Raw genomic sequence first — 11,346 nt, forward strand, 5'->3', positions numbered from 1 at the left:
AAAGTGCTGTTGTTCAAATTCGTTCTATTCTATGTAACTGTTTTTAAACCATACTGAAAGTCCTCTTTGAGAAGACATTGCTATGTGGAATGCAAAGTAATGCCTGACATTCTTACCACTGTGCCGCGAGGGGGACGGGCAAAAAGAAATACGAGAGAAACGCGGGAAAAACGGGAGAGTTGGCAGGTGTATTCATGATTGGATGCAACTTTATTTGCAGTTCAAGTTTCAATTAGCCAATCAAAATAATTGTTTCAATTTGTTTCAACCAATCAGCATTAAGTACATGTATTAACTATTAACTACATGTATTCAAATCAACACACTTAAAAGGGTGCCAACATTTATGCACAGCCTTTATTTCACATTCGATTATATTTCATACAACTCAATACTGCTTCATTAAGAATTTTTGTCTGAGAAAAACTCCCATTTTCCAGCTTTCTCTAGAAAATGAATGATATGTTGCTATGATGTTTTCTTATTTAGATAGAGCAAATGAACATGCATCCTCAGAGATGTGCCCAAACCCTTGCATAATACTGTATGTTTTGTTTTGTATTGCATAATTTCCAGTGGCACTCCAGATGGTTTGTTTCCAGGCTCTGACAGTCTCCACTTCCCCACAGTTCTCTAAATATACTTTTCCTGCTTCCCTTATCACTTGTTGTGACCTTCTCTTTTCCCTGTCTTCTCTATATATAACACACATCTGGCTGAGCACTCTCTCTGGATCCGAACTCTGCCACCATGAACATCTCTGGCCTTGTTTTGCTGGTATTTGCAGGTAAGTCCTGAACTCTGGCATCTGCCATCATCTCACTCTCAGTCTCCTTTAACATTCTTTCTTGTATTTAATCTCTTGCTTCACTTTCTCTCCTTCACAATTAGCATGCCTCTGTGCCTTAAGGCTGTTCTACTCCTTACCTCTCATGCTTGTTGCTATATCTCTCATGCGTGTTGCCTATGTCTGTATGGGCCCATAACCAGAGCAACATATGTATCTTAGTTTGAAAGGAATAATGAATTATCACTCTTACTGTTTGTGTTGATATAGGTGTCTTTGGATGTACTGCAGCTGCACAGCTCAAGTACAGAGAACAATGACAATAAGTACAAGTCAATGTAGCATTCAGCAATGGGACATCAACATGGCAGAACATTTACTTAGATAATTTAATAATTTCCTCTTCTGTTTTACCAGTTAATAGTGATATGCAGCAACACCAAATGATGTTTAATATGAAAACACAGCACCCATTTACTACATTTAAGTCTGCCACATTCAGAGCAATTCTGGAAGATGAATATACATATTTTTCTTTGTACAGACTAAGCAAGGCCACAATCACCTGAACCTCTGAACTGTTGTATCTGATCTGACGAATTGAGTTCTGGTACTTGTCATACTGGTTTGATTATAATCTAAACGTGGACGTCAAGAACATTATATGGCACTGACGCATACACTAGTTTTAAATACTCACGTAACATGGGTTAGTTTTATAGTGTATGTTATTACGTGGAATAGTGTACAATTTACCATTCCAAAAACAGACACAATTCAGGGTTACACTCATTTGGTAAATGATGTAACCCAGCTATAGCGATAGTGGCTTTAATGGTAAGTGATTGTTATTCATGGAACAAGCATTTAAAATGATGGACAGAATCCATTCAGGTATTTTCACATTCATGTCCACCTTCTCTCTGCCCTCCTGTCTCTGTCTGTGTACCAGTCAGCGGTGCCCTCGGTGCTAATGTGCCTCGTGCCCTCTGGCAGTTTGGGAGGATGATCCAGTGCACGCAGCCCAAAGTCAACCCCTTCATCTACAATGATTACGGCTGTTGGTGTGGCCTCGGGGGATCTGGTCAGCCCAAAGATGACATCGACATGTACGGGTCTTTCACACACCTAACCAAACAGTAACCATGCGAGTGGCTAGTGCTGGGTCTGTTGCTGAAACTCTGCTGTCTGTTTCTGTGTCACTGATTCTTATCTGGCATCGAGATCGAAGTTCACGTGGCTGGCCTTAAATGTTGCTGAATTTTCTGAATAGCTGTGACCTTCCTATCTCTTCGGAAATGTCAACCAGCTGCATGTGACAACTGATTTCTCAGTGGGGGAGGGGCAATTTGTGACTATTTATCTTCTGTGGGGAGGCAGTAACAGAGGAAGTAGTCAGACTCTTTACTAATTAGAGCACACCATATGGACACCAGTTTAACACCTGTGAACCCGTAACTCTTTCACAGGTTTACAGATTGGGTGCCATGTGTAGAAGGACATGGGGTCAATATGGGATGATACTGAAGAGTCTCTCTCCTCTCTCTCTCTTCTCTCTCTCCCTCAGGTGCTGCCAAGTTCATGACCGCTGTTATGCAGCCAGTAGGAAGCACCCAGCCTGTAGGCCCATAATCGACGTGCCATACACCAAAGTGTATGACTTTACCTGTTCCACACAACAAGTCAGCTGCTCAGGTGAGGGCTTCAAACAGGACAAGCTAGTCATACCCAGTGAAACGACCACAATTGTGGGTTTACATTTAGGGCAACTTATCTCTATGGCCAGTCAGGTTATAATAAACCAATTATCAGTGGCATGTTCAGTTAAATTGACCTTATCTTGACCATAACCTCAACATCTCCCTACACCTATTCGTCAGCAGGGCTGGTTTGGGACAAAAATCGGCCCTGGCATTTTGGCGCACCATAGCTTTGTGCTTCCTTTAAATGTGTTGCAGGGTAGGCTAACCATTGTACCATATGTTATGTACCAAAACTTTGCAAGTGGTTAAGTCCACAATACAGTCTACAATCTAACTTGTAATAGTCCAATGAGGTATTTTAATGAAGACATTAAATGAGAGTGCATTGAGTATTAACATATCAGGTACAGAATTATTGGATTCCCTGATAAAGATGTGCAAAAAACATCTTTATCAAAAAAGCTGCAATTTTGAAATAATACTACAGTGCTAATGGCCAAGTTGTTATGGTAGGAATTACTTCAAAATATTCTCAAGTGTCAGTTTCCATGAACAAAGTAAATAAAGCTTAAATTGGGGCGAAATGTCACTATGGGGAAATGCTGTGTATTCGTTTGGGATCTTGAGCACTCAAGTTAAATAGGTGTGGCTTTAGAAACATTCTCAATGACATATTTCTCCTGTACAGTGCCTAACCAACCCCTATTACTGTGTGCAGCCTCCAATGACGCATGCCAGGCCGCTGTGTGTGAGTGTGACCGTATCGCTGCCCACTGCTTTGACCAGTATGCAGACACCTACAACACTGAATACAAGAACCTTCCACCCAAAGTTCACTGCCTTAACTGATATATGTACTGACCTGAAAACCAATAAATACAAAAACTTGATGTGAGTGTGTGTGTGTGTGTGTGTATTGAGTAAAACGTCTTGCTCTGATTAACAAAAACAAAAACAAAACCTTCAGTTTAAGACAAGCAGTCTGAGTTTGATTAGCAGTCAGAGTATGATTTATTCTGAATTCAATTATAAAAGAACATTATGATTAAGGGCCAACAATTTATGAAACAAAGGCAGCAAGTACCAGCTGCACTGTTCTACATGTTAACATACATTTACAAACCACAAGGATAACCTGATACATTCCTGATGAATCCCAAACTACAGTCTCTGTCTCGCACTGATTGTCACTTTCTTTTATATGAAATATATATATAATGTTTTCTATCTATATATATATCAATATAACTTTTATCCCCAGTTTTTCAAACACCTGTGATTATTGTCGACATGGAAGTTTTGCAATCATGAAGGGCAGTGTGTTCCACATAGTGCAGGGTTATTCTGAGAAACCCACAGCTGATTCTGACAAAAAGGTGTGTCAGATAACACGCACCCACCCAAACACACACATACATACACACTTGTGGGTTTTGCTATATGGGTTTGTAGAGTAAAGTAGTGACATACTTCTTTTTATATCTGTGAGTGCCGCTAAGAACCATCACACCATCCTGAAAGAAGATGAAATAACAATATGTTTGTTTATAGCTAATAAAGTATTTCTTTTCATACATATTCTTCCATTTCTCAGGCACACATTTGCATCTTCACGACCATCTATCCCTTGGTTTTCATCTATTGACTCTCCCTAAAAACAAGTATGGTTTTAATCCATATGAATGCAGTAAGAACGTCAACAAATGGTCGTTTCCACTTAAATGTATCTGAATCTTAACGCCTGTGCAGAAACAAACAAAGAACCTTCACCGTTTTTCCAACTCAAATGAACCCTAACCCACTGACATACCTTAATGGAGAGTGCATACAGGTGAGTTACCTTAATGGAGAGTGCATACAGGTGAGTTACCTTAATGGAGAGTGCATACAGGTGATTTAGCATCACATGGTTGGGCTCAGGGAGCAGCGCTGGATCACACTGTGAACATAAAACACACATTTTACTGCACAGAATACTTAATGCATTGCATTAACTGCACTGAATGAAATCATCTACTTTGATGTTCAATAGAGAACGAGAGGTTCTAGGTAAGAGAGATAGGACATTTTGAATCCCTGAATATGTGGAAAAGTTAAATGAGATTTATTATTCCAGTAATGGTAACATGGCCTTGAATGTTCAAATCCCATGGCCTTGATTCTATAGAGTGCCACCAAGTTTGGAGAACACTTACAGTGACTGCCAGTTTGGGGAACACTTACAGTGACACCCAGTTTTGAGTAAATTACAGTGACACCCAGTTTGGAGTAAATTACAGTGACACCCAGTTTGGAGTAAATTACAGTGACACCCAGTTTGGGGAACACTTACAGAGACACCCAGTTTGGAGTAAATTACAGTGACACCCAGTTTGGAGAACACTTACAGAGACACCGGTGTGCTTATTGAGGAGGACCTGCAACAGGTGTGGGGGCAGGATGGGAGGGGACTTGAGCTTCGCTTCGGGCCGCACAGAGTAAGGCTCCTGGTGGTATGGCCCTGGAGGGGAGCTGGACAGGTCTGGAAGAGGGAGATAGACTTTCTAGAACGTTCCTTGAGAAGGACCAAGAGAACAGTGAGGTGGTCTCTGAAAACTGATCTTACGTTCACCAAAGTTCCATGAGAGAAAACGTCCGTCACAGGAAAACGATGAAAACTGAGACAACATTTGATAAAATTGACATAAAGCATTGTTTCTCTCATGGAACTTTGGTGAATCAAACTTTCAAGAATCAACTTTCGCGAATCTAACAGGTAGACTCTAGCTGTGAGGTTGCAGTATCGAGGGTATTGAAAATAGGGCCAAGTGATAACGAGGTGTGACTTTTTCCACTACAATGTTTTTGGGATGCAAATATATCACTCTTTTGAACACATAATGTTTTGGGAAGAGAGACGTTTTATTTTGCTGGGTCTAGCAAACCTGCCGGACTACTTTCGGTTTGACCAAAACTGGACGAGAACTCTGCTCACAGGACGATGTCGGGGGTAAGTGAGGCATGATTGCATGACACTGGTGACGGGGAAGCCATACAGATTCATGTCTTAAAAACCGAACTATCCCTTGAATGATTAATCAACAAAACTTTACCTGATATGTCAGCAGTCTTTTCGCAGTCGGTTTTCAGGGCATCAAACACTTCAAAGTCAGTCTCCTTCACCCTCATCACATTGTTTACAGTGCCAGTTTTGCCACTTGCCATAGGCTAGAAATGACACAGGTATTTGGGTTATGACATGAAAAACATAGTTGAGTTCAGAAAACTTTTTGGGCTTCAACAAAATTGTAAACAGACTGCTAAACACAGGGGAATTATGTTTTAAACCTCCATTAAGCCATTCAGTAGACTTCCTCAGTTACAGTAATACAATGTCACTCTTCTGTCTATTTCCATACAAAGCTGTACGGATTTGCTATTTCCTTACTGCTCTATAACATAACGTACAATATTCTGTATTACATGTCACAGAGTGTGGTTATGTCAGGGGTCTAGTTTTGTAACAGGATTTCACCCTCACCTCTGTTGGGTCCAAGGTCCACTGGCCATCCACATAATATTTGTACTGGTGCTCCCCCTCTGGTAGGTCAAGAACTGCTACAAAGTTGTTCTGACTTTAAGGTGGTATCGACAAAAAAAAATTTCAGTTCAAATTCATGGAAAAAATACCAGCATACAAGCTTAACTCGATATATTTAGGCTAGTAAATATACTCTAAAAAAACATACTTTACTGGTCATGGGAAAATATGTGTTGAAAACAATATTCTCAATAATACAGTTGAAAATCACTGCTCACATTACCATCACCTCACTTCCACGGCACCTAGCTTTCAGGTATTTGTATTCAGGTGAAAATTCAGTGAACAGGCGGTCATATTTTTCTCTCAACTATGAGCAACACTGACATCTAGTGGGTTACATGGTACACAACAGGTACACGCCAACTAAAAACGTTTGGCACAGTCTGTAAGCAGGGTTGCCAACTCTTAAGCATTTAGCTTTCATGTCCTGTCACGCTAACGTGGAAAAAGATTCCATTTACACCTGTTTCATTTCATCTATTCAATCTCACGCCTTGAAAGTGAGCAACTTTGTGTAGGCCTAAGTAGGCTACAAGAAAAGAGCCCCCACATTCCCTACACACGACAAAAACTGTATGATTTGGACGGACAAAAGTGCCTTACTATCCGGGATTTTAGTAATCAGATGTAGACCTACTGTTTAAATGAATGGAAATACCATCAGTTGAACTCTTATACATAGACAGTGTGACATCAACGGATGATATCTGCACCTGCGGGAGAGAGGGATCTTGGTGGCCCAGTTGTTGAATGAACCAGACAGGTAGACCTCCCGTCCTCCACCAGTCCATCGGAACATTGTCGGACGATTTTGTGAAGGGCATTTGATGTCTGACTCCAGATCTTGTTGCCAGGCGAGAAACTCCTGAGCCTCAGGACCCTGTAAGGATGATAACGTTGACAGACGCAGACGCAGAACTAATGCATTCTTTAGGACCAGAGATCTTGAGCCCATTTCACTGAGACGCTTTTCACGGTAGCATATAGACTTAATTGCTCAAAATGGACTAAACAATGATTTGCTGCAGTGAAAAAAAACTAAGCCTGTCTGTCTGAACAGACAATAGTAGCCTACTGGAGACAGCAGATTGTATAGGAAGAGTAAAGTGAGAAATTATCTAGGGTAGGAATCTACATTTAACACGCACTTTAGGATCATCCGCATGAAACAAATCTGCATCCTCGCTGTTGTCCATCAAGATATTGGAATGATGCTCCTCTTTCGCCTTCTCGCTGTCCCGACGGTGTCTCTCACCATGCCCCCCGCCGTGACCTCTCTCGCTGTTGGTGTTACCCATCGCTGTGCCCGGTACAGTAGCCTAGGCCAATGCAGTACACTGACAGACACACAACACTTTAGCTTTAGCTATAGTTGAATTGTTATACCTCACTGTTTCTCCTGCAAGCCAACAATTAAACCATACAAACAAGTGTGTAACCTTTGGTCGTCATGCATGATGCCTGCCAACTCATGCAGGCTAATTGTCTCAGCTAGGTGTCGCAACATCACTTTGAACTGACTGAATATTGTTATACTGTGTACTGTACAACACATTGTACACATTGAGTACAACACAATACATTTCCATTAGGCCAATTTCACGTTCTTAACCAGGGCATTACAGATTACTAAATTACTAAATAGCGCAACTCCAAATCTACAGGGTGAGTTCCACTGACCTTAAACACATATCTACACAAAAACCTACGGTACATCATCGTGCAACCAGCTCATCTCGTACCTTTATATGAGAGTTTAAATCCAGGTTTAAAAAACAATTCACATTGCCATTCCAAATCTCGCACACCAGTCCTTGTCTTGGGTTAACTTTTAACGAGGACCAACCCCTTCCGCATCCGATGTACTTTGTTCAGGGTAGACAACTTGAAGACCAACCTACAATATTTGGACTAAAAACAATGGCATCTGTAATTTGAGACGATAGAGGATCACGGCATTATCTAATGGCGAATTCATAACTAACGTTATGGCGATGGTAATTAAAATAATAATAATAATAATTGTTTCCGTTACTTTTTTTTAGCAACCTGTTATATTTACCAGTTCAGAAAGGTCACAGCTTTGTCTGCTTCTGATTTTGTTCTTCCTTAAAATGGACTAGTAGATCATGAAGTAAACCATATGCCCAAACTAATGCGTTCAGTTATCAGACAGGAACAACATATTTGTAAAAAGCTTAGAACAAAACATTTGTTAAATTTGCCTAATGTAGTATTTTTCAGCAACTACATTTAGGGGATGGACGATCAGATTTAGGTCACCACGCAGTTAACGTGCACATACTATTAACGCTGTAACGCTCAACTCAAATTAATAAAGGACACAGGGACAATTGTCAATTTAGGATAAGTTCGAGTTTAACTTAACTCCCTGTGTACTTCACTGACGTGGCATTTATTTATATAATGGTAGATATTAAGTTGAGTTTCAGGTTATGGTGTGTGGTACAACATAATTTTATTCAGGTTTATTCAGGTGGTCTTTGCCTCTGAGCTCTGGGCAGTAATGCCAATACCACAGTTCAGTTAAGTTCCTGCCTTATTGGTATAATGGACAGATCCCTTAGGAATGATACTGAGGCTGAAGTGATTAATGGCATACCAATTCTCCCCTCTGCCCCATTAAACTAGGTCTGTGATGGAAGCCACCAACTGCGTATTAGCTAAGTCTCCTCTTAACTACCCCTGTCTGTGTCACATTCTCACGGCTATTGCATTTCACTGCGTCATGCCACAGCAACACAACACTCTGGGAAGCATGGGCAGGGGGCCTGCATCAGATCCATAGACTGTATACACACTTAGATAAACACAGACAGAGGTGCGAACAGTGGACCAATAGGCCCTGGGCATAGGAGACACCTGGCACCCGCTGGGAAAGTTGAGGGGACCATGTATGGCATGGCCTGTTTGGTCTGATCCTGATCACTATATAGTACAGTTTCATCTATCACTCATTACTAAGCATATCCCAATCAGGACAGTCTCTTTCGGCATCCATTCATGCAATTCTGTGAAACACTTGTCAGAATTGGCAAAGCAATCCTCTTTGTCGTCGTCATCATCATCATTATCAACAACACTATCACCACCAGCCTCAATATTGCGTTTGGCTCCGATGCAAAGGGTGTAAATTCAGTGGAGCCAGTTTGGCATCATCCTCAGTGCCAGGTTAATGGGGAATTTGGGCGCTATATTTAGGCATGGCTGGTGATACGATTACATATCGGAATACAGGATCCTCTAGACTCTGCAGATTGCTGTGGGTGTGAAAGCAGCGAGGGAAAGGAGGCCAGAGGAGAGGAAGAGGGGAAAACCAGAGAGACTGAGAGGGGGCGGGAGCGGAGTTGCTAAGTGGCTAGCAGAGAGAGAAGTATTGAGGGACTCTGTGATAGCAAGAGTGGTAGAGACGTGATAACGCAAAAACATTATATCCAGAGTGCATCATTATATATTTATTAAAATGCATCGCTATGTACAAGGTATATAGAAAGGCAAACCATCAAAATGTACAAAAGCCAATAGAAATGTATTACCATCATAATACATGGTAATATTACAAAGGACAGAATGTTTAGTATGCAGTCAAATTAAAGCATACCAGCATGTCATTCTCTTTTATTGTAAATCACTCTTGATTGACAGACTTGTAAGACTACAGTGGATATTCATCACATCAGTTTCACTGAAAGTTACACTTCTTTTTCAAAACCTCATCTCATTTTTAAATACTGTCTCATCATTTAAGTGTTGCGTCCACAATGCAACCAAATGAGGTTGTATCTACTTGACATATAAAAAAGTTGATTTAAAAAAAGTGAATGTTTAAGAGATTTTCATCGGCTTTCATGCACATTCCGAACACTTAAGACTTGGTGCTGGCAAACTAAATCATGTTTTTGTGTGTAAATGTCCTGCACAAGATGTATTTTGATGCTCCCTTTTCTGAAAATGGTACAATTGTCTGACTCCTCATAATTTTGTATGTTCTTGATTATATTTCTTTTGATTAAATATAATACCTTTTATTAGATTTTCTTTCAGGGAAAGAAAAAAAAAATCACTTACTTTTTATGTAGTGGTACAAACTCAAAGAATGACACATTCACATGAGAAAATCCCTTTTGAGGTATTGACACTAGTCGTGGGAGATCATTGGGCGTAGAAAAAGGGTAGTGGTACAGACAAGACCATCAGTGAAGGGAACATCGTCCTCGTATGTACAGCCCCTTTGTTGACCTGACATCCTCAGCTGGGGCGTAAGTTTACTGAGATCAATCAGTGCTTCCCTCACTCAGCTGGAGTCACGGAGGGACGGGCTGGAAATGGTACTGAGCTGAATGTTAAAAATAAAACAGAGGCCTGCCCACAGTCTCTTTGTAGCAGGCAGAAAGAGGGAGATGGGAAAAGAAGAGAGAGAGAGAAAGAGAGAAGGAGACCATGCCTGCCTCAGTGTGTGGGTCCAGTCTCTGTGATGTGTCCTTGGGCATCGATCCCTCTGTTGAGAATAGTTACTGCTCCAGGATATATCTTGTTTAGTGCTTCTTACTTTTTGGAAGGTTTCATACTGCATTCTAAGAAGTCACAGAGAAAAATATACGGTTAGAGAATTATTGTGACTGCTTTGTATGACATTTGTTGGACGTTTGGTTAAACTGACACAGTGTGCGCGCAGTGTCTGTGTGTGTTTGTGTGTCTCTGTGGGTGTGTGCATGCATGTGTGTTTGTGTTCTTGGATGGATAAATTGACACAGTGTTGTGTTTGTGTGTCTATTTATCTGTGTGTGTGTGTGTGTGTGTGTGTGTGTGTGTGTGTGTGTGTGTGTGTGTGTGTGTGTGTGTGTGTGTGTGTGTGTGTGTGTGTGTGTGTGTGTGTGCATGCATGTGTGTTTACGCTCAGTACCGTTGTGAAGTGGACAGTGGTGAATATGATGATGATGACGATGCCAATAACCATTGAGGCTATGCCCATGTGAAAAGCCTTCCTCCCCAGTCGCTGGGCACCATCATAGTCTTCCTCATCATAACTACTCTGGGCCTAACAGAGATAGAGTGAGGACGGGGTTCGTGAGAGAAAGAGTGAGAAAGTGAAATCAATTTCATACAATTTGCTACAATATTTTACAAAAAGACAGAAGAGTAAGATGGTCGACATCAGGTGTTTGAACTTTTATAATCATCAAATTGGGTAAGATTTTTTTGCTTGTCGTCAGTGGGCCAAAGCAGCCCAGGGGTACATAGTGATGATGCCA

The 11,346-nt window shown here is 41.0% G+C and overlaps 3 protein-coding genes across 3 annotated transcripts in view; 1 reads left to right on the forward strand and 2 right to left on the reverse strand.

Annotated features, from left to right (window-relative positions):
* Window positions 1-750: 750 nt before the first annotated feature.
* LOC308375873 (phospholipase A2-like) lies at window positions 751-3,339 on the forward strand (the record flags this gene model as incomplete). The annotated part of the gene is made up of 4 exons (XM_080852071.1): window positions 751-787; window positions 1,740-1,896; window positions 2,355-2,482; window positions 3,209-3,339. The coding sequence occupies 4 exons, from the start codon at window positions 751-753 to the stop codon at window positions 3,337-3,339; spliced, it is 453 nt and encodes a 150-aa protein (XP_080708197.1).
* A 492-nt stretch (window positions 3,340-3,831) lies between these two features.
* On the reverse strand, window positions 3,832-7,371 carry prkab1b (protein kinase, AMP-activated, beta 1 non-catalytic subunit, b; the record flags this gene model as incomplete). The annotated part of the gene is made up of 7 exons (XM_080853197.1): window positions 3,832-4,004; window positions 4,361-4,429; window positions 4,878-5,011; window positions 5,583-5,697; window positions 6,011-6,104; window positions 6,787-6,953; window positions 7,222-7,371. The coding sequence occupies 7 exons, from the start codon at window positions 7,369-7,371 to the stop codon at window positions 3,927-3,929; spliced, it is 807 nt and encodes a 268-aa protein (XP_080709323.1). The 3' UTR covers window positions 3,832-3,926.
* A 2,157-nt stretch (window positions 7,372-9,528) lies between these two features.
* LOC308376689 (transmembrane protein 233-like) overlaps window positions 9,529-11,346 on the reverse strand; it is a 4,036-nt gene continuing 2,218 nt past the window's right edge. Inside the window, exons 2-3 of the mRNA XM_080853129.1 lie at window positions 10,998-11,132; window positions 9,529-10,668 (exon numbers count right to left, since the gene is read on the reverse strand). Coding sequence (XP_080709255.1) covers window positions 10,657-10,668; window positions 10,998-11,132 — 147 coding nt within the window. The 3' untranslated portion in view covers window positions 9,529-10,656. The remainder of the gene's footprint in view (window positions 10,669-10,997; window positions 11,133-11,346) is intronic.

The sequence above is a fragment of the Sprattus sprattus genome, assembly GCF_963457725.1.
Source record: "Sprattus sprattus genome assembly, chromosome: 15".
NCBI lineage: Eukaryota > Metazoa > Chordata > Actinopteri > Clupeiformes > Clupeidae > Sprattus > Sprattus sprattus.